Source organism: Cydia splendana, chromosome 5 (genome assembly GCF_910591565.1).
Source record: "Cydia splendana chromosome 5, ilCydSple1.2, whole genome shotgun sequence".
Lineage (NCBI taxonomy): Eukaryota > Metazoa > Arthropoda > Insecta > Lepidoptera > Tortricidae > Cydia > Cydia splendana.
This window is the reverse complement of record NC_085964.1, coordinates 5,031,349-5,054,643: the sequence shown is the minus strand read 5'-3', so window position 1 is coordinate 5,054,643 and position 23,295 is coordinate 5,031,349. Positions and strand designations below refer to the sequence as shown.

At 36.2% G+C, this 23,295-nt stretch overlaps 1 protein-coding gene across 3 annotated transcripts in view; it reads right to left on the bottom strand.

Annotated features, from left to right (window-relative positions):
• Positions 1-2,014: 2,014 nt before the first annotated feature.
• LOC134790492 (dual specificity calcium/calmodulin-dependent 3',5'-cyclic nucleotide phosphodiesterase 1) overlaps positions 2,015-23,295 on the bottom strand; it is a 299,273-nt gene continuing 277,992 nt past the window's right edge. The window contains exons 8-13 of one of the 3 annotated variants that reach the window (XM_063761306.1): positions 23,134-23,274; positions 22,139-22,308; positions 5,212-5,437; positions 3,243-3,519; positions 2,814-2,906; positions 2,015-2,410 (exon numbers count right to left, since the gene is read on the bottom strand). In XM_063761306.1, coding sequence (XP_063617376.1) covers positions 2,340-2,410; positions 2,814-2,906; positions 3,243-3,519; positions 5,212-5,437; positions 22,139-22,308; positions 23,134-23,274 — 978 coding nt within the window. In that variant the 3' untranslated portion in view covers positions 2,015-2,339. The remainder of the gene's footprint in view (positions 2,411-2,813; positions 2,907-3,242; positions 3,520-5,211; positions 5,438-22,138; positions 22,309-23,133; positions 23,275-23,295) is intronic. The other 2 variants (XM_063761307.1, XM_063761308.1) reach the window with 2 other exon arrangements.

The following is a 23,295-nucleotide window of genomic DNA, read 5'->3' as shown; positions in this document are numbered from 1 at the left end:
TAACAAATTTAGGATATGTCAATGTCAACTTAATTTATCCGACTACCCTCATTTTTTCAATAAATACGGTAAAGTTGTCATGTTATTACAGTTTTACTACGTAGTGGCCGAGAACCGGATGTGGCCGGTAAACCGGCTAAACTACCCTATTTTATATTTTTTAAAACAACATATTTTTGTATAAAACCCCGTAAATACGAGTAAACTCTGCAACAAAAATATACTCGACTGTTATAGACTTTTTTTTGCGACACAGTAGTTTTCTGCTTTGGTAATGCAGGTTCACATATTATTCGCACGACACCTGGGCTATAACCGCGAAAATCGAAGTTCGCAAATTGCGTGCATCTTTGTCTGTCACTCTAATTAATTAGCCTTCATTGGAGTAAATGAGAAAAATCCCCGCAATTTGCGAATTTTGGTTTTCGCGGTAGCCCCCCTGTGTTCGTCGCTTCCAGTCGCAGTTCGCGTATTGAGTGTGGAGCTGGCTTAATGATAACTAATTTAAGCTTTAAATTTTAAGGGCGTCTTCATTGTTTTATTGGATATCATTTCAGCACGATCAGTCCATTAAACATTTAGCTATGACTACTGTACAATAATTATTCATGAACGGATAAATTATTCTATTGGCCTATCCATGTTAAATTAACAGGTTTAACGACAGAATTTTATATTGTCAAGTACTCATTGAAACCAAGCAGGTAATAATTCGAAATTACATAAATGGGTGGTTAGTTTATTATAATTCCTGATAGTATCGTTTCTATAGATCCTAAGGGTTCGTTTACGTAAAATTAGATAAAAACATATTAGAATCTGTTTGTTTTACACAAAGACGATGGAAAACAAACGTACGGTTCCCCAGATAGTGGACACCGTATAGACACTATGCTAGGGAGGTATGCAACTTCAGAGGTGGTATTATGAACGCGTTACCAACCCTGTAACCTCTTGTCTCTATATGATAAGGATCCTTACCGAATTTTCTGCTCTATAAAGGTAACATTCCATTTCTGACCGCAGCTGCACTACTGCTCCGACACGTCGATGTTATTGTCAATTTCCATAGTAAAATGACAAGACAATGAATGACAGTAACGTCGCAACAGCAGTGCAGCTGTCGTTGGAAATGGACTGTCGCCTTAAAGCACAACTGAGATTTGAACTCACGATCTTTGATACACACACATATTAAAAGGTTAATGGTAAAAAAGAATTCCTTAAATGGTGACAGATTAGCCGGCCTAGCCAAGGTGTCAATCGCTTATCGTTATTGTGGGCCACAATAACTTGGTTACCATCAGATCTTCCGACAATGCCATGTGTTGGCAGTGAGACCTGCGTTTGTCTCTGTACCTAGCCGCGTAGCCAACATGTTAATAGCTTACGCTCCGTAGCGATCGAAATGCAACTGTCACTGTCGCACTAATATGGAAGAGTGATAGAGAGACACAAAGCGTTTCGTTATCGAAGCGATAGCGAATTGACACCACTAGGCCGGCTAATCTGTCACCAATTGTGGCCACCCATAGCAGAGGAATATCAATTTCAATCATCATTACCTACTAGTTTGTTATTCATTGATAGCGATTCATGTATTTAAGAACCGTTACCGTAGAAGTGTTAGAAACACTACTAAGTTACAATGGGCACTTGACATTAGGAAACTTCAAAATCCATTCGTCATGCTAAATCTAAAGAAAATCTTAACCGCGAATAATTAATAATGAATTTATAAACTACAGGCTAGCGCCATTCGGCCCGCCGTATCGAATTTGGCTCACTATGGTGTCTTCCAAATTGAATGTACACTCAGGCTTTTCACATTGTGCTTTCAATTCAAAATTTGTGCGTAACGAAACACGTTAACATATAGAATTCGAATTTTAAATAAATATCCATCGCTGTTATGTTGGCAACATTTTTTTTGAGCCAATGGTGTAGTTTTAACAGTTTGGCCAACAAACCGTAACTATATATCACTAGAGCTGCGATAATATGTAACATAGGCGTGACACGCTGCTAACACGTACATTTTCAGAATTTCGCGCATTTTCAGTACATAGAAAGAGGTACGTTGATATTATTAAGGTGCTATGTTGCGGACGCATAAGAGAGAGCTGACTAGGCTTGGATTTCAAAAACATGAAAACGCGAGCTAGTACTTTCAAGAAGCGATAATGTTGCCAGGTACTTATTTAAATTTCGAACGCAGCGACGTTTAATTACTGCAAGCATTTTTACACACAAACAACGGAAATTTAAGTTTTCTTCAAGAGCGAAGAGAACATGTTGTAACAGTTAGATTTAACGCTATTTACAAATGTGGCTAAATATTATTCTTCTGTCGGCGCAGGAGCTGGGGGGCTGTTGGCTTCCTCTTCGGCCTTGGCTCGGGCCTCTGCATCTGGAAATATTTACAACGCCATTAACTTTTTTCGTCCTAAGACTCGTCCAACAACAAACTACCCACCACGTAGTTTGTTCTTCAAGGCCTCAGTCACACAACACGCAACGGACTCTCATTCCATCCCTATTTCATTGCACCTGCCATGACCTGGGCGGATTCTGTTGAGGCGGCATCAGTATCTCCTCTGCATATACATTTAAGTTATACAACTGTATGGTGGGGTGATAGCCTGGGTACATCAATTCAAACCAGAATTGTTGAATAGTTTGCTCTCCAGCTTAGGTTTTTGAGGGGAGTTCCTAGTTCAACATCTGTTATTATTTATTAATTTGTATATAATTTTCTTGAGGCCTTTCGATATTCATTTTTGAAAAAGACCAAGAGATATTTTAGAAATTACCTTTAGCAGCTTGCTCCTTCCAGATTTTCTTGTTGTCACTGAGACAGGCGACCCACGGCTTTCGGATCTTGAATTTTGTGCTGGTCTCGTTAACTGAAACGATTATTAAGGTATAAATTTAATGTTAGGTACACATACAAATACAGAAAAAATTGTACTCATTTAACAATGTGATATTTGCGTCTCTTTTGAATGTCAAGAGATTGTTTTTTTTTTTAAGAAATGACTTTAACCTTAATCGTTCTTGACTTGCCAGTCTTGCTGCTACAGTACGCAGGCCCATGCCCAAGGATGCATTCATACTGGGCTCGATAGTACACTTTATGAAGCTAATCTGAGATTCTGCCACTTATGTGTTGTCCATCATAAAATCCCTAGACCATAGGATCCAGCCTACGTTGTTACATTGGTTAGTGTTTTTCGACTTACCGATTTTCCCCGGAGCGTCTTCACTAATCGGTTCTTGACTAGCGCCAGTCTTGCTGCTAGAGTGCAGAGGCCCAAGGATGCATTCCAACATATCAGCACACACCCCCATGCTGGGCTCTACAATAAACTCTATGAACCCGATCTGGGATTCCGCGACCAATGTGTTGTTCCGGTCGCAAAGGGGGCTAAAGGGCAGCCCTAGCTCGCGTTCCTTGTCGCCTTGGAGGAAGAACTCGTCGAGGAGGCTCATCGTCCATCGGTGGTGCAGGTCCCATCTCTGGAAATTGTTGTTGATTATGATTAGTTCGGTCAATGCAGAAATTATCGTAGTTTGAAGAAATCTACGGATCTTGGTTGCAGTTCGTGTCTTTTTTTTAAATCTTTATTAAAGAGCTTTATCGCTTAGCGATTATGTCGCTCCATGAAATCAACATGCAATCACACTCATTTGGGTCAAACAGATCACTGTGTTATGTCTTTCCTGTAGACATACACAATAGTTAAGGGCTATAAAGGTTAATTTTCTTATTTAACCCTTATCCACGTGAAAAGGTCCTCCTTTTATTTAGAGATTTTATTTATTGCCCATAGGAGAGAAAAATGTACTGTTCGCGATAACACACTAGTTTTCTCTCCTGTGGGCAATAGTTAACAGCTTGTGGGCATGTAAGTAATGATTTTATCATAGTTCTTTGAATAAAAGGAGGACCTTTTCACGTGGATAAGGGTTAAATAAGAAAATTAACCTTTATAGCCCTTAACTCTTGTGTGTGTCTACAGGAAAGACATAACACAGTGATCTGTTTGACCCATTTACGATTACTTAGGCCTATATTTACTAGCTTGAACAGTGCTCTGGCCTCGTCCGGCAACGGAAAAGCCAGGGCACTATTGCAGCCACCAAAATTGTGAAAGTATTAAATGATATTTTCAGTTGGCTCCTAAAGGACTCGTTCCGCACACATTCCACCAATATGTGGTATACGTCCTCAATCATATCAATATCACACTCTGAACATAATGGTGAGGTAACTTTACGCATTATGAATCCAAACTTATTAAGTGGAATGTGCCCCGAACGTACTCTTAGTGGTTTCTTGCCGATTAAGCGAACAATCTATCCATGGAGTATTTATACGTTCAGGCTGGATCGTTCTGTACCAAATGCCTTTTTCTTTTGCCCTTTCGTCAAAGTACTCTTTCCATAATTGGCGACATCGTTTTTTCACTAATTTGATACACTCGGAGAAGAAAGCTAAAATATTGCATACCGTTATCATTATGACAGGCTTGCTTAGCAAACAAATCTACTTTTTCGTTTCCGGTAATGCCTATATGTGAAGGAATCCACTGCAGAGTCAATGATTTCCCCATAGATTCCAGATTATAAATGCTTTTAAGTATACTTTGGCATTCGGCAGTCCTCGATAACTCGAGGTACATCGAGCCAGAAGTTGTAATGCGCTTTTAGAGTCTGTTAAAATTACAAATTTATCGCAATCAATTGTTTTAATATAGGATATTGCCTCTGCAATGGCTACTAACTCCCCCAGTTAGTGTCTTGAGATCCTGCAGAGATTAATTTTAAGGGCAGGCTTGGGTAGGCTTTACTCGTAACAAAGTCAGGTCGAGCGAACGCCACATCAAGAAGAAGTTATTCAACCCCGGACATAGACATAAATTAAAAATGCTGTTAACACTGAGGGCATATTCTTCAATTGTCGGAAATAGAAGATGCGTATAATAACAAGGCCAGCCCGCGTGAATAGCGAGCGCTTTTATTTTTTTGCTTATGGTTATGAATACTTATTTAAAAATATGTAAATAGCTTGGCAGGATGCGAAATATTACAGCAATGCAACACCAGCGACGCCGCCTTAGACTTGTCCACCGTAGGTTCAGCCAGCATCAGTAATCAGAGCATGCTGTTCAAATATTGAATGTGAAAGTATAATCTAGGTGTAAATACCTTGGCAGGATGGGAAATATCACAGCAATGCAACACCAGCGACGCCGCCTTAGACTTGTCCACCGTAGGCTCGGCCAGCGTCAGTAATGACCGCATATTCTTCAGCTGCTGGAAGTGGAAGCTCATGTCGGTTGCCAGCACCATGTCGATGACGAGCGTGCGGAACTCGCGGAACTCGTCGCGCGACAGGTTCTGAAGAATGTTGCATTCCTCGTCTTTTATTAGCCTGGAAGGAGCGATGAATATTGTCAATTATGCAGCTTGGAAGGTTTTACACACGCTGCTGGTACAAAAATCTGCCGCCTTTCCGCCTTCCGCCTTTTGTACTTTTTACTTGTTCTTGTGCAATAAAGTTTAAAATAAATAAAAATCTGCAAATTTAAGACACAGCTCGGAAAATTACTAGAGTCCGTCTAATCTATCTTAAAACCGACTCTGTCGTGGCAGTGTCGAAAAGCCATAATCTATTTTCATTGTAATTTTACACTACCACACTTTGTCCTGGAAAACTACGTGTAATATCAGCTTGGCTCGACCCAAAATAGGTGTCTTTAAATAATAAAATTTAGCATGTTGGTTATTTACTGAGATACTAGATTTGGAAGGCTTTAAGGAGCTTTGTTTGTCAACGTATTACCAGTAAATATTTACCAATAACAAATAGTGTGCCAACTGAATATACCACAGCAAGTAAATAAGTAGGTCGCTGTATTCCGCCGAGAGCAACTTGCCACTTAGAAACAGCTGAGATTGTTTACATAAATGATCAACTTGGTTCTGGATAGTTTCCAGCCGGCGGCTGATTTCCGTACCTTTTTCCGTATAAGTTAATATCGAAATCTGCAGGCAAATAAGGGTAATGTAGTTAGTTTTTATCGATAAAGGGTGACTTAACTATTAACAAATAGCCATCATTTTAGGGGGCCTGATTGGTACAACAAAGTTGGAGACATGACCAAAATATGTTCACAGAAAAGTGGCTGTAGCTGACTTTGCTTCTCGGAATTTTATAAGAAAAGTGCATACCTTGGCTAGTCCTCCGACCCGGGTAAGAGTAATCAAATCACTGCCCAGGTAATAGTTATTTCACTGTCATGTTATGATACAATAGTTTTCCTCTTAAAATTCCTTGAAATTATTCTATAAGCTGGTCTTTCCCACATCGATCTTACTCATTGAAATGTAAAAAAATATCAAAGTTCACATTCGAATTTATAAGAGATGGATTTGTAAGTATCTTAAAAATATCATTCATAAAACCCGAAATAAACAACGAAATCTTTGCCAAAAATCTAAATTGTATGCAAAATAACCTTCAACTACATTTCCTTACCTTAATCTTACAAAGTTTGTGTTAGCATTTCAAATAACACTGTAATCTCCATAATGAATTCCTGCGAGAATATCTTTGACTCAGTTAAACCCAAAACTTTGGATTTTACTTTGCATAGGATAATATCTCGGGATTAAAGCTCATATTTGGGGATATAGTTGTAAGTAGGTACTACCCTCCTGAGACCAAGAAACATTTGTTTTGTGTTTGAATTTGGAACCCTCAGTAATTCAATAAAAGTTCAAAATAGATTGCGGTATATGTACAAAATTGTATGCGGCGTCTCAGGAGGATACCTATATAAAAATAATATTGTCACATGAAAAGGCAGTACTAAAAAGGGGAATTCATATTTTACTTAGTAACTACAGATAAAGTTTTTAGATTAGCTATAACTCTGTACAAATGTGAACACCTCAAATTCGATTACATGGGAACAATTCTTTATAAATTAACGTAAGAAATAGTAAAATCAAATGTTAAAGTGTTATTAAGTTATTCATTAGATATTACTGAAATTTTCGGCTGCGTTTTATAAAAACTTCTAATCGCTATTTACTTCTTTATCTGACAGAAAGAGAGGCAAACAAGCAGTTAATGGATACAAGTATTTTATAAGACGCGACAAGAAGATATAAACAAGTTGTCCAAACAGCGGTTACAAATGTCTACCTACTGATGTGAGATGTAGACCTCGCCAATATCCATGGCTACGTCATTTCGAAAAATTTCCAAAAACTTAATCGACAGAAAAAAATCAATATAAATTACATGTTTACCAAATTTCACGAGTATCGGTTGAAAAATGCGACTATAGAGGAGAACATCCGGACTTATGAAAGAACTTTCGCCCAAGCTGTAACAGAGACCTTCGCTTTCGCTCGGTCGATTACAGTCAAACTTGAGGCACATTTATAGCCAATTTCTATTTGCATAAGAAAAAAAAAACAGCAGCATTAGTTACGAGTAATCCTACTTTTCTTCAAATCCTTAAAAGATCTCAATTTCAACCAGCCCATTTTATTGCAACTTAGGAGACTTTATTGTGACGATAAGTAGCAGTATTCGTAGACTCTTCAACGTTGTAATTTTACCTAATGGAACCAGACAGTTTATTACCTATTTCCCTTAAAAAGCTTTTTGCAGAGAAATAAAAAGGATCTCTACCAAAGCAAACGCGTTTCAAGGGTCATTTTTAAATTGATTTTAGCCGACCTTTTAGGGGAGAGAGCAGACAATTAACCATTGTGTAAAAGTCACGCTTAATAATTAGCTCTCAACATGTTTGCGTACAAATGTACATAACGGAAATGATAAAAGTATAACGTTCCTATTTCCATCAATAAATGAAAGGATATGGAAATTATGGAAGCCAATGTCTCCCAGTTTTTCCAGTCCCAGTTTCAAATTCCCATCAGCTCATGAAAACACGATTATTTATTTTATAACTTGTCTGTTAAACAATGCATGAACAACTTTTCACATAACATTAGTTGGAGACATGTTATTTCTGTACAGACAAAGTTTTGAGCTCATGTCTTTAGTGATAAGTAGGACATTATTCACATATTAGTGCGATGAGGGTCTCCTACTTATTATATGCTAATACGATACTCGAACGCCCCAGTGCCCTATCTCCTTGAGTTTGGCCCGCTGTCACCATCCATCAATCCTTCGGGTGCATTAGGGCCTCCTCGCACTGGCCCGTTCGCCGATGGCGCTTTCATAGAAAATTGGCTATCGCGGGCTTAGAGAGAGAGATACGGTAGATGATAAGCGAAAGCAAGTAAAGCGAAAGCTGGCGTGAATCCGCTCATCAGGACCGAGCTAAATGGCGTGTTGGAGGCCAAGTCTCATTTTAGGTAATCGCGCCAGCCAAGTACCTAAGTAAGTGATTAAAATTTAGTATTTCCTTTTTTCCTTTGACAGCACAAAGAGATAGTTCTAGCCCCATTATTATCAGTCAACATTCAAAGTCTAAATATTTACCGCTTCTTCTGGGTGAAGACTCGGAATCTAGATCGTTGGCAAAGGATTTTCTCTTCTGCTGAAATGACGTCACAACGTCAGATAGAAACGTCAGTGTGCACTGGCCCTATCTTTTACTACGAATCTCGAATTATAATATAAATTGCCTGCGTCTCCACTCAAATGAAGTGTCAAGGCAGCGTTATTTACGCGCGCTACAGTCGTCAGAATTTTGTGCTGATCAAATCAGAAAGTTGTTAAAGTGACATTAAATTTACATTGGATAGAAAATGGCGTAAAAATGAAGGCATTCGCTTACTCTTCAGGTTTTCAAATAAGAGTTATTAGACTTGAAAAGGAATAAAATATTAGAGCAGATACTTTTATTATTCATAAGCACATTGTACTTTAGTAAAATAAAATGAAATCAAATATTAATACCGCAAATATAACCTTCACACGTTAAGTACAACCTACCAATGATTTGTTAAGTTGAACCACTGATGAAAGTGATGAATCAAGATTTATTTTCAGACAACATTAATTTATTCATCATCTATATTCATTTACGGTAGGTACGATCACTAATCACAAGGATGTGTTAGTTATGAATGTTATGATCCTCGATAAAATGTACCATCGACATTATTTATATGTACAACAATAAGCTATCGCGGCAAACGCGAATAGGTGAATATCTACAAGGAGTTACTGAATTCGAGGTACATAACTAACAAACCATGACCAGTCTTTAAATAAACTCCAACGATTCAAAGGTACCTACAGGAATAATCGCATTTACAACTTATTGTGGAGAACATCAATCGATCAGAATGCCGTTTAGGCTAGTGCATGCTCCTTAACGACACGCATGACGGTGCCTACTTAGGTTACTCATAAACGTCTTTAATCTAAAATAACGTTGATAACCGTTTATTCCTATCGTTCATTGTGACATTTGTGTTAGAAACAGACAAAGTTTAACAGATATTAAATTTGATAAGTTTCATGAATAGGGGCAAGTTTGTAGAGCTGTAGAATTGTACTGGACTAACCACGCATAAGGTCCTACCATTTACAATTGTTTAAGTTTGTATCTTCAAATATTAATAGTTATGAAGTAGAATAGTAAAGGTTCGCCCTCTAGACTTATTACAGTTAGGTCTGGCGTGCACGACCTTTAAGTTTTCGAATATGCCTATATTCGTGGTACAATCAGCAGCAGAAATTGTTAAGCGGGCGTTCAAAATTCCCTTGACGCGCTCTTATTGTCTTTACAATAAAGTCGCGTCAAGATCATTGTGAACACCTCACCCGCTTAGCAACTATTGCTGCTGACTGTATCTAACATGTAACCGCTTAAAAGGTCATCTGTGGTACTACGAGTTACATAGGCGAGCCTATCATTTACTCTGATAGATCGAACTGTCAGACCCGTGATAATGTACTGAACGAATGTAATTTGTAGACACACAACAAGAACGATCGTTTCGGGTCGTTGCTCCAGATATATATAGAACACTGACCTTTTAGAGATAAAAAAGTTTGAAATGAAAAATGGATGTCTTTATTGATTTTTCAGGATTTATACGATAAGTTTTATGACGAGAGACAAGAGAATCTTCAACTTGCAGAAAGAAAAGCGAATCACTGGTAGTATTTTTACTTTGGCAGTGTTATAGGTAATGATTCGTAAGAGATGGTCTGACGCCATGAAGAAGACGAGTGGCGGCAGCCTGCACCGTGCAGTCCGCTTGGCTTATGACCGCAATCAATGGAGACATGTTGCATGTGGTCGCGATCCTCAGCATTGAGGGAACGAGGAAGAAGAAGGTAATGATTTGATAGAAGCTTTTTTACATGGCCTATGGCAACATTGAAATAATAATTTTCACACAAAAAGTTGAGTTTACTAGGTATTTGATGTACCTACCGTAAAATCAGGTAAGTAACTTTAGTCCACGACTTACAACTATGGTTCAAATTCAAGTTCCAGTAAATATTTATCAAATTATGTTGAGTATATAATAAAGAAAGAGTTTTAGTGTATCTAAGCTCCAAAATAAATGTAACGAGTACAAACCATAAGGGCTCGTTAAGAATTAACGTTAAAACATAGTTGGACTTATAAAAATAATCACGGTCCATATCCCGGTCGATATAAGTCTAATATGTAGGGATACGTGTACACAAACACACCTATTTAATTTCAAACAGGGGAGCACGCTAAGACTGTACATTCGCCACTTAATACTGCAGGCAGGTAAGTGATTAGTTTCGACCGCTCTACGGGCCACGTTAGCTAATTACAAACACTCCTAGTATAAGTTTGCATATTGTATACGTCTGTATCCTATAGGGAATATTACGCAAAACTCTGCGTAGGGGGCGCCATTACCACTATCCATCACAATCTGGGGGTCTACCGCGAAACAAGAAAATCGAAATTTCGTTATCTAACCTCTATCACTCTAGCATATTCGAGCGATAAAGAGGCATAACTAAATTTCGATTTTCGCGTTTCCCGGTAGGCCCTTGTTAACAAACCTATAATCTATATTCTATTCAATGAATATTATGATGTCACTAAAAAAAGTCGTGATGAGCTGGAGACTTTCATTGATCTACTGATCTACTCAATACTAATACTATTAGTACCTTGTGTGTTAATATTTAGTTATTTATAAAGTTAATATTAAACACTAGGCACTTAAAGTGAAAATGTATTAAACTGCTCACGAACAGTGTTGTACTCGTAGTACGGTTATAAATATAAATGCTTATAGTATTTAATTAAAATGAGATTTAACATTCTTAAACTTAGTTGAGACTGAGCATTTGACAGTTCACAGATACAACTACAGATATCGAAAAGAAATAATACACAAAACCTTTTTATTTGGCACCCAGCATACTTCACCAAAAATTAATTAGAGCCCTCACAGAAATTCAATTAAGAAATGCATTCTGCACCCGTTCTTACAAGCGGGGTTTGATTAAAATGTAAATTTCAACGACAGGATAGTTCCGTTTTTATTTAACGTGAAACGAGATTGCTTCAAGACAGGCGAGGCGGGAAAAACGACATTCGTTACAGCTTGGATGCAATGTCAATATAATTTTCATCGCACTAGCTTGGATCTCAAGATCAGGAGCAAAAATGTTAACAAAATGTTTAAATTTTAAAATGTTGACGTGTATTTTTTGGTTTAATTTTAATGTGACATTGTTATTTTATATTTCTTCTATACCGGGTGTGGCCTGTAACATGAGCAAATAATTAAAACATAGATTGTACCCCTCAAACGGTGACACTTTTGTTCAACAACTTTTAAAAATTATGAAGTATTTAGACTACCTATTTTTCATACAAAATAAATATTATCTTCAATGGACGCCATCGCCACGCCATATCATTGTGATTGACGTTGCTTGTCACGCCTTAAACATAACAAAATTCGCGATACATTGCGTCTTAGAATAAACTTTAAACTGTATTAAAAATCAAACCACAAGTTATTATTAAAAGTCGCTGAAGAAATGTTGGTCAGTATGAGGAGTACAGCCTACAGTTTAATTTTTTGCTCATGTTACAGGCCACACCCGGTATATGGGTATTTTTTGCCTAAAATAAACATTTTGATTTGTAAAATCCGCAGCAGACGCTGCCGTGAAAAAGTAATTCAACATTTAACACACATTTTTATTACTCTTCCACGCTAGTATATCAATATATAAGTGAAAAAGAAACACATTTAATTAATTTAGGCAAAATACACTTTATATTAATTGTGAAATAAATCAACATTAAACTGAACGAAATTTTATTTAGCACCTAAAAATCAGTACCCCTAAAATCTCTTTATGATCCTTGTATAAAGCAAAGGCATAAATAACTATTTCAAGATCGGTCACAGTAAGGGTAAATAGTTTTAGGTTACTATGGATTCCTATCATTTGACCTTTGTCACAGTATCCTAATATTAACCTCATCAACTAAACGAGGTACGAAAATAGATCCTAATGTTATAGGTCTTTACTGACGAGACTGAGTGGGTGAACTATTTAATTATTGTATCAGTAAAGGTATAAATTCGTATTTTATAAGTATACTTAAGGGGCCGGTATATGACGTTTTCGATTTAGACCTCACTTTGTAACCATAATTTGTTCAATAAGTGTTTAATAATTGCATTAAATTACACGTAAATTTGTTCACGAAGAAACCGTGTACCGACTCTTTGTGCCATTATATTTTTAATTTGCTGTTATTCTCTACAAATCGACACTAAAAGTATCAAAAAATCAAAATATGGAGTTCCGTTTGAGACAGAAGCAAAACAATTTTGTCTTTGACAGTAATTGAATTATTGTATGATTCTGAAAGCTAGATAATTCAGCTACCAATTTATTATCGATTTATATTTTTACTCACAAAGACAACACAGAAATTCAATCTCAAATGTAAACTTTCGAACAATTTCCATACATTGACGACATCACTCAAAATTCTTCTTCAAGTCAGATGCCCGTTGGGGCTACACCGGAGCACACGTGTACTTCTTCAAATGAAAATGACAGCTTGATTTTCTTGCTTTTGACAATTATATTGACATTAAATCATATACGCACACGAGAAAGTATACCAGTAGATAAATTGTATTTCAAAAAATAGGGTACATAAATATCTGCCTTCGTCTCATTTAAATTTGATTTGCTGTTATAATGGTTGAAAACCGCAGTAAACTATCTTAAAACAATACGATTACAGTCGAATTTAAGTATTATGTTCCTTCAAAACTCGCTTAAAATGAAAAAAGTTTAAAGACTCATCTTTACTGATTGGGATAAATTTTTATTATGCTGGTATCATTTTGCGTCAGTTTAAAAACGTATTTGACTTCTGTACGTCAATGAATTTTGATGACAATTGTAATCTTGTATTATATTATACAAGTTTTATCTTAAAATATTGCCTATTAACAGGAAGAGTTATGTAATTCGTATAAGTAATACCTGAAAGTCTTGTACCTAGATCTGTAATACCATGGATTGCGACGAATAAATGATAATGATTATGCCGTTCGTTCCGTCTATATGTATAATGCGTGTACGTGCTGTTCTCTGAAAGTACTAGCGAGTTTTTGCGGCTTTGGAGACCGAGATGAAGCTTACAGGCCAATGGCGCTCTAGTTATTGTTATGTATACCTATGTATCGAATGTTTTATAAATTACCTATAAAAAGCAATGTTTTATTTCGATTAGGTCTACATTTTGTGCATATTGCATATCTGAAGTATTTTCGTACTAAACTTGAAATTTTCGTTGAAACTAAATAAAATAATTATTCCAAATGTACAGTCGCCTGCAATTTATGTTACACAACGAAGGCCGCAAAAATATCTGACACGATCTTATTTGTAGAACCATAAGAACATGTCACATATTTTTGCGGCGTTCGAAGAGTAGGTACCGTCATTATCACCAACTTTGCCCGCTTTTTTTTAAAAACGAATTTCTCAGAAAACATCACATATGACTTTTTTTGCTCAGCACGTCCATTGTGATCAAACGCATCAGTTTATTTGAAAAAAATATTTTTTACCCATTTTTTTGCGTTTTAGAGGGCGGGCAAAGATATCCGGGGTTTTCGCCAACATTGCCCACGTCAATTTGGTATTCAAATACAGCTCGTATGATGATGATGTCTAAGGATCACTTAAAGGTTTTGGGCAATCCTACCATTCCCTGTTAATAACTTAGCGATAAGAGTAAAAACTTTTAAATAAATTTGCTGGTCAATGTTGCCTACCCGTTTTTGCCCATTTCCAAATAAGGCTCGCCTAAGCATTTTACAAAGGCTAGGGTTGTCACTTTTGAGAAAATCTGTTACAATAGTTTAATGGCCAAAAATATGTTTTTTGTTGTGTTTTTCATTCGTTAACGGGATAAAACATCTAAATAAAGGATAATAAGACAAATTAAATACAGTATATATTTATAAACTTATTTTAGTGTACAAACATAACCTTCTTTTACTTGCGAAGTTGGGTAAATTAGATGAAAGTGACAACCCTAATCCGTTTTTGGTGGTGGGAAATGTTGGTATGGATGCCAAATTACCGGATTACTTTGCCCACCGCTAAAACTTTTGTGTATTTAGGCCTTTTTAGTTTAAATCTCAATAGACATAATCTATGCTTCATGTGTTATAACTCAAACCCGGAAATATTTGTCAAAGGGTTCTCAATTTTTTCTACTTGCATTTATTATTTATAAATTTTTTGCCCGCCGAAATATACCCTATATTAGACAACTCGCTCAAATCAAAATTCCCAAGTCAAGTTATGCACAAGTTTGGTATATAGTTTTGTCAGAAATATAACCTATATTCTACTAAAAATAGCAGGGTGGCCATAACTATTATATTTTTTCTACATTAACGAATTTGTTTAAAATTGTCGTTTTGGGCAAAGTTTCCCTGGAGGCAAAGTTGGCGCTAATGACGTAACATATTATTGCAGGTGACTGTACATAAATGTTTCGGTGATTGTGAGATTATTTTTCAGGTTAGTTTACTAACAATCAAGTTATGCAGATACCGATTTCGTGAACGTATAAGTAGTAAGGTACCGCTATTGTTTAGCGATACCGATTATTTTTGAAGGTAAAACTATACCGGTTGAAATATAAAGATATTAAAATTACAGCAGGGACAACCATTTTTTATAGGTGTACCTAAACCATCATTGGCCGAGCGTTAGCAAAGGTCTCCGTTTCAGCTTGGGCAAAAATGCTTTTGTATGTTCTCCTTTGCAGATCACATTTCTCAACTGATTCTCGTGAAAATTTGTAAGCAGGTTCGATAGAACTATTCTGTTTCGCTTTATCCGCCAAAATGGAATTGCCACCCTGCTGAAACTTTATTTATTTAAATTCCTATTGAATGGATTTTGCACCTTATGAAAAACCGTATAGAGTAGTAAATAACATTTTACATCTGACTTAATGACATCTTGTTTTATTCGCTTTAATTGTACAAAACGCGTATCTCGACAAAGCAATATTAGGTAGTAAAACAGTCAACAATCAAATGAATTAAATAGGTACGTCACGTGTGACATGAACAGACAAGGAAAGCAAGATTAAATGCATTGTTTCTCTTTCATCTTTCAATGGAACGCTTTTACCCTCAAAGGAGGCTAGTGGTCAATACTAAACTAAAAGTCCAATCTTAAAAAAACATGATGGGTCACTGACCTGTCCCAGTAAAGTGAGGTAGTGTGCGTGAAGTGAGCTTGTGTGTGAAATGGGGTAAATTGACAGAATCTGAAATTTTACCCACCGCTACCGTCGCCTTAAGGTGATTAGTTAAGATATTCTAATCAGGGTGGAGCTCGCCTCCCAAAGGGCTAAGCTTTGTTGTTGGTCATATTGATACCCGAGCAAGCGGACTGTTACAAAATTAAACCACGAAACTAGATAACACCAATATTAACAATTCTTTTGTTAAGCAACTTTGTTGCTTACTCTCACAACATCTTAGAAAAACTACCCAAGTAAATTAACTAGGCCACACTTTATACCTATTGCATGTTGTCAACCAAAAAGGTACAGCTATAATATATGAACGTTTGCGGTATGACAAAAGATAACTCAACCCTAACGAACCGGAATCTCCACGTGACTACTCCATGTCTATTGCCATCGGAGCGTATTCGAGAAATAATGAACGAATAGACACGTTTTTTTACATATTGAATTGTACCTTGTTACTGTTAATGCTCATCTGTCAACTTAGACCATGCTTTAGTGATGTGATCATCTGCAATGCAACATATACACTAGGGATAGTAGGGATGCATTCGTGAATAGCACATAATCGGTCATCATAAGTTACGAGATTAAGTATTGAATTGAGGTCTGAAGCGAAGATTGCTAAAAATGCAGAAAAACGTTGGGGAAAAAATACTCCGTAATAGTTCGTAAAATAAATCGGCCAGAATTAGGTTGAATCAAGCATTTTAGATTAATTACGAGTATGTGTTGAATAAATATAATGTACATTCCACACTGACGTGTTATTAAATGGCTTTATTCTTGGAAACTATGGAAATATTGGATGTCGATTATTTCACCCCGTCTCTCGGTCCATTTAAGATAAGATAAGATAAGATAAGATATATTTATTTCATTATAAAATACATTATAAATTTGCCTTAAATCAAACCTAAAACGCATTACTATAATGATCGTCAGAGATTACGTTCATGCAAAGGAATACAATTATGTATAATTATTATTCTTATAGCATAGTATATTACAATTATTATTAGGATCAGTTCTATACAATGAAGAATTAAGTTTCAACAAATACTACTAATTATTGTGGTCAAATTCATAATTTATTGTTTGAATTAATATCAAATTCGGAATAGTCATTAGTCATGTACTCTTTAACGCTGTACAATGTGCGAGACAACAGAAGTGTTTTCACTCGTAAACGGAATAAACTTTCGCTTTCTATATTTTTAATATTGTATGGTAACTTATTATAGAGTTCACATCCCATAGGGTCGGGTAAGCGCCTACTCATCTTCAACCTATATTTAGTTGGTATAATATCCAGAGATCGTTTGGTTTGGCGGGGATTACATTGTGATCGTAGCTTAAACTGTTTAATGTTTTTTCTTACATATAAGATTATTTCCATTATGTATACAGAGATTGAACTTAAAATACTTAATTTTTTAAAGTGCTGTCTACATGGATCCCGAAACTTAGCTCCCACTAGTGTTCTTATAGCTTGCTTTTGTAACTTTAAAACTCGCTCATTTTCAATTGATTTTCCCCACAATAGTATGCCGTACGATATTATTGAATGTACATAGGCATAATAAATCTGTTTTAAGCTATCATTCGATACTAAGGATTTTAGTTGTCTCATTGCATAGATACCTTTCGCGATTTTACAACAAACCAAATCAATGTGGAGATTCCACTTTAATGCAGCATCTAACTGAAATCCAAGAAGCTTAACGTTGTCTACTGTTTGTAATATTCTATTGTCTCTTAAGGTGACACGTAGTGTTGTTGTAGGTTTACGCGGTTGGAATAACATAATATTAGTTTTTTCTGAATTAAACTGTAAACCATTCGCTTTGAACCAGTTCTCACATGTGTGAATAGTTTTAACTATTTTTACTTGTAATTCTTCGTATGTTTCAGCACTTACTACAATTGATGTGTCATCCGCATACAATATCATTTTTCCGTCTATGTTCAATGACCATAAATCATTTACAAAGATAAGGAACAAAGTATTACCCAATGCGGATCCCTGTGGAACACCAATTGATACGTTATGAGCAGATGATCGTTGTCGTAATCCATTAATCTTGACTTCTACCGATTGTTTTCTGTCAGTTAAAAAAGATTTTATTAATTCGCCAATTTGACCCCGCATACCATACACTTCTAACTTTTTGAGAAGCAGTGCATGGTTCACGGTGTCAAAGGCTTTTGACAAATCCAAGAAAATCCCTGCGACTTTTTGTTTATTATCTAAGGCAGTGCAGATATGTTTAATAAATTGGTGCGCCGCGGTTGTAGTGGATTGACCTGGTCGATAAGCAAACTGAGCATCTGAAAGTGTACTGTTATTTGTAATATGTTTGATGATGGTACTGGATAATGTTGCTTCAATTAATTTAGATAAGGTTGGTACAATGGTAATTGGCGTATAGTTTTCCACGTCAGATTTTTCTCCCTTACCTTTATATATAGGACATATACGGGCTTGTTTAAGGGAATTCGGATAAACTGTTGTTGTCAAGCTGTTATTTACAAGGTACGTTATTTCTTCGGATAAGGTGTGCATGACCATATATAAAAAGTTACCTGATATGTCATAAATGTCTTTAGTGTTAGATTTACTTATTTTTGTTTGGGCAAGTTTCATCAGTTCCGTTGGAAGTACAGTATGAATTTTACATTCTGGTTGGTCTGGTATACAGTTTGCTACATAGGCTAATGCTTTTTTATGATCAGGAATATTATTTGCAGCAACACGTTCCCCTACTTGACTGAAAAACATATTTATATATTCTGGTAATTCTGTATTTAAGATAGGTTTAGCTGTGTTTTTATTTATTAAACGCCATTCCCATTCTTCGATAGTTTTATTAGTTTCCTCTTTTATTACAGTCCAAACCTCTTTTTTAGGATTTTTAGACTTAAGTATTCTTTGCTCCAGGTATTGTTTTTTGCTATCATGGAATTGATTGTCTCTTAATATCTTTTTCTCTTTAATTTGAGTCTCAAATGTAATATTTGGAAATTGATTCTGGAAAAAGTGCAAGTCTTCAATGTCTTTTTGAATTTTGATCAAGTCATCAGTCATCCAAGGTAACCGTTTCACTATTTTATTCTTTATTACTCTTACTGGGAAATGACGATTCAATGCAAGAGTCAATTTGTCGGAGAAAATGTCAAAGGTGTTTTCAGGGTCGTAAGTGCAAAATATGTTTTCCCAATCATAAGAAAGCATTGTGTCCAAAAAATCTCGAGTATTTGATTCATTGTAGTAACGCATTTCTTTAAATGAGGAGATTAAGCTGTTTTTTTTAATTAGTAGCTTTACAAGTTGACCGTCATGGTCAGATATTCCGGTCGATATTGGCAAAACTTTGATTAAATTTAAATCTATATTTGTGACTACGCAATCAATTGATGTACCAGTTGTTCCGTCGATTCTAGTAGGGAAGTTTACTATGTTATGTGCATTATAAGGGGCTAGGATATCAGTTAGGTCCGCTTTTTGAGCAGATTCCTTTAAAAAGTCCACATTCCAGTCACCAGCTAGAATAACACTCTTTGATCGCACACTATACAGAACGTCAAATACTTTAGCTATAGTTTCTGACATAATTTGAAAGTCACCCTTACCAGGTCTATAGATTCCTACAATTACATTTTTTTCTGTTTTAATATCTATTTCTACGGCCGCTAATTCACAATGGTATTCCACTGATAATTTCTCAATATTACGTAAAGTTTTATATTTCACATTATTTTTAGTAAAAATAGATACACCTCCATGTATTTGATTTTTCCTTATGAAATAGCTAGCATGATTATATCTTTTGAATACAATATTACTGACATCATTTCTATTTAGCCATGTTTCCGTTGCTATCAATACATCCGGTAGGTGGTTTTCAATGACCCCATCAAGTGCTAATAGTTTATTACGTATGCTTCTACAGTTTTGATGAACTATTCTAAAACTTCTATTCTTTTCCACTTCTTTAGCTATATTAGTATTGATATCAAATGTCGTTTTTCTAAAAAATTACTACTATCCTCGTTTTTCCCCATTTCAGCTTCTTTATCGTGATTATCTTCGTTGCTAGTTGCATTAGTAAGGTACATAGCATTGATGCTCCTAAGTGATGAAGTTTGGCAAAAATTATGAGTGGTAATTGCTTTCAGTTCATTTGCTATATATGTTGACTTTCTAGTGTATATTCCTTTTTTCAGATCACTTGCTCTATTTATTTCATAATATTTGACATTATCATTTGCGCTTGAAAGATGATGTAGTTTTTTATTCAACTTAAATATTTCGCTGTTGTGTCTTCCGTCGAATGCAACACTCGAAATAATTAGGCTAAATTTAGCGTTTTGCTGTTTTTCTATTACTCCCTTTATTCTCTTGGTGTATTCCGAAGTGGAGACATTTATTGTATTGTAATCACCTATTAATATCACAACACAGTCATATTTGCCGAGTCTTGGGACTTGTTCTTCCAATTTGTTTAAAATATAAGAACATGGAGCCTTAGGGTAGCAGTAGTTAATGCAGGATAAATTGTTTTCCTGTACCAGGTGCTTGCTAATGTTTTGACCTCTTGTGTCTGAAAAAATAATCATTTCATTCTTGGCGTTACTTGGGCCAGGTCCAAATTCCATTCTCTTGATTTCCGTTGCATCGTCGCTCTTTAGCTGCATCCTGTGGTCCATTTTGCTCATAATTTCTTGTTTTTCAATACTATTATGTAGAGTCTTTGATTCAGGTAGTTCCTCTTGACTATTTGCGTTATGTCCTTGACAATGCTGGCTACTACGTTGTTGCATGTGCTTCTTCAGACGCTTCATAACCTTTTTCTGCCTTTTAATCTTTCTTTGCACAGATCGGCTCTTTTGTATTCTGAATCCTTTATTCGGACCTAATTTTGCAATGTCGCTGTTTATTTTATACGAGACTCTATTTTCTTCGGTCACTTCTATAAATTTATATTTCAATTCGTCATATTCATTCTGCATCTCATTTAATTTGTGTTTTAACGGTGCAATTATAGCGTTATTCATTTCACAAATTTCGTTTTGCTCTTCTTGTAGATATTTGTTATTTTCATTCATGTTAAATATATCGTTTTGTAAATCTATATTAATATCTTCTAGTTCTGCTATTTTCTTTTTCATAAGTTGATTTTCAATACACATCTTTTCAAAGTCTGCGCTGTCTTGTTCTTGTTCTTCTTGCATGCGCTGAACAAGTTTATGTTTGTCATTCAATTTTGTCTGCATGTTGCTTATAATTTTTTCATATGTTTTAAGTTCATTGTCCTTTTCTTGTACTGTTTTTTCATACTCCAAAATTTTATTTCTACATTCCACTAATTTAGTATTTGTGGTTTCTCGAGGTTGTGCTTCATGTTGCCAGGTTTAAGTTTGTTATGCATTGGTATTTAATATGTGGTTCGACTTTATAATTCCAAAAGTATATTTATTATACAAAAAATTAATTAAAAAAGTAAAAAATTCTTGAGGTTTGAACTCTGAATTGTCACTGTTTGTTCATATATTTATTGAAACAAAAAATAAAAAACACAAAAAGTTCTGCCCGTGGCGAGATTCGAACTTGGATCACATTTTAGTGTAAGCGTTTAAGTCCACTACTAGTACCACTTGACCAGCGCGTTCGTTGTGTGCGCTGACGAAATTCCAGTATGGTACTTATAAGTTGTGTTTAAAAATGTCGGGCAGTTAGTAAAACGTCTGTGATTGATCCACCCTCTATTCTAAAACTGTAAAGTAATGTAATTAAACTGCACTTATTGTTCGTTCACTTTATATCAGTTAATTTCGCACACTAACACGGTCTTCTTTTCACTCTAGGCACTTTAAAGTAATTTTTGTTCAGAGTTATTGTAGTTGTTATTGTTTATTGGTGAAATAGTGACTGTTTGTTATCGCCGCATTTATCTCACAATTTTACACTTTCCGTTGCGTTTTGACGTTAAATAATACACTCACTCGTTCCGGGCACTAATTACGTTATTATACACAAATTATTACATTGTTTTTCGTTTTAAATAATTTTAATTGTCAAAAAGATTGCAGAGATATTGTTTACGGTGGCAACAGCGCCACCTAACTTTAAAAGGTATATAATGTAGGTAGGTACCTATCAGGTGAAAAAGCAGGTACCGTTAAGACTGGAGGGAACTGTATGGCACGGTCAGTTGTTACAGAAATTCTGGAGGAGAACTAATATCAAGTATTGGACATCTTTCGGCTTATAAGGTATTCTTTATCAGGTGAAACAGTAATATATGTACCTGAAGGCAGCGCTGATGTGGTGGTTCTCAAGCACGGCACGGTCGTTGTACAGCAGCGCCGTGTCGGAGCCGGACATCACGTGGAAGTTGTTCGTGGTGCCGGTGTGCTCGAAGTCATGGATCACCGCCGCGACCAGCGTGGCGAAGATTTCCAGGTCTGATAGCCAGTTCTGGAAAATACGAGTTCTATCAATCGTAAAACGGTCTGCAGAAGAGTGTAAACCCGGTAAATCTATTTTTAAAAATAGAGAATATTGAACCCACTTTGATAGGTATTAAAGTTCAAAATAAATTAATTTCAAAAGTGGATTTCGCAGGCTTTACACTCGTAACCAATTTGATTCTGATTTATCATGGCGATTTGTCAACCGATAAAGACGAAATTATTGGCTGGGATATGTTAATAAAATATATTGTTGTTCCAGTCTTTGTTAAATTAGTTCGTTCGTTATGTGTTTAGTTGTAGAGGAAGCAAGGAGTCGCGGATAATTTTTTGTTTCAAGTTAGCCAACTTCCATGACGAGTTTTTCAATGTAGTTTAGTTTCGTTGTAGAAAGTTTAATGTGTTAAGAAAGAAGCTGATAGTTTTTCTCGCCTTTACGAGTCATGCGGTAACATCTCACTGTTGAGGAGCGGCGGCCCTAACCATTGCAAGGATGCAGCTGAGGCTGCAACAATGAGGCTCGCCATCGCCTTACGGCTCGGCCACGACATCGAGCGACTTGCGACAGCGGGAGCGATAACCATAGGTTGGAGCGTGACACAGCGATCGGACCTTTCGCTCCAACCTATGGTTATCGCTTCCGCCGTCGCAAGTCGCTCGATGTCGTGGCCGAGCCGTTAGGCTGCCTTGCCACTCAGGTAGAGATGAGCGGAGATCAGGCAAGAGATGTGAAAGACAAAAAATGCTATTATCTGCACATCTCCTCGCATCTCGGTCTCAGTTTAAATGCAGCCTAAGGCCGAAGCTGCTATTGAATTTAGAGGTCACTAACCATAAGTCCTGTCTGGCAAAGCATGTAGTGTACGGTTTGCGCGACGTCCGCCGCATGTAGGTTGTTGTGGTAGGGGTTGTTAAACTTGCAGTAGCCTTCTTCTATCCTGCTGAGGAAGCTTTCTAGGATCGTTGGAGGGACCTGGGGAATGAACATTTTATG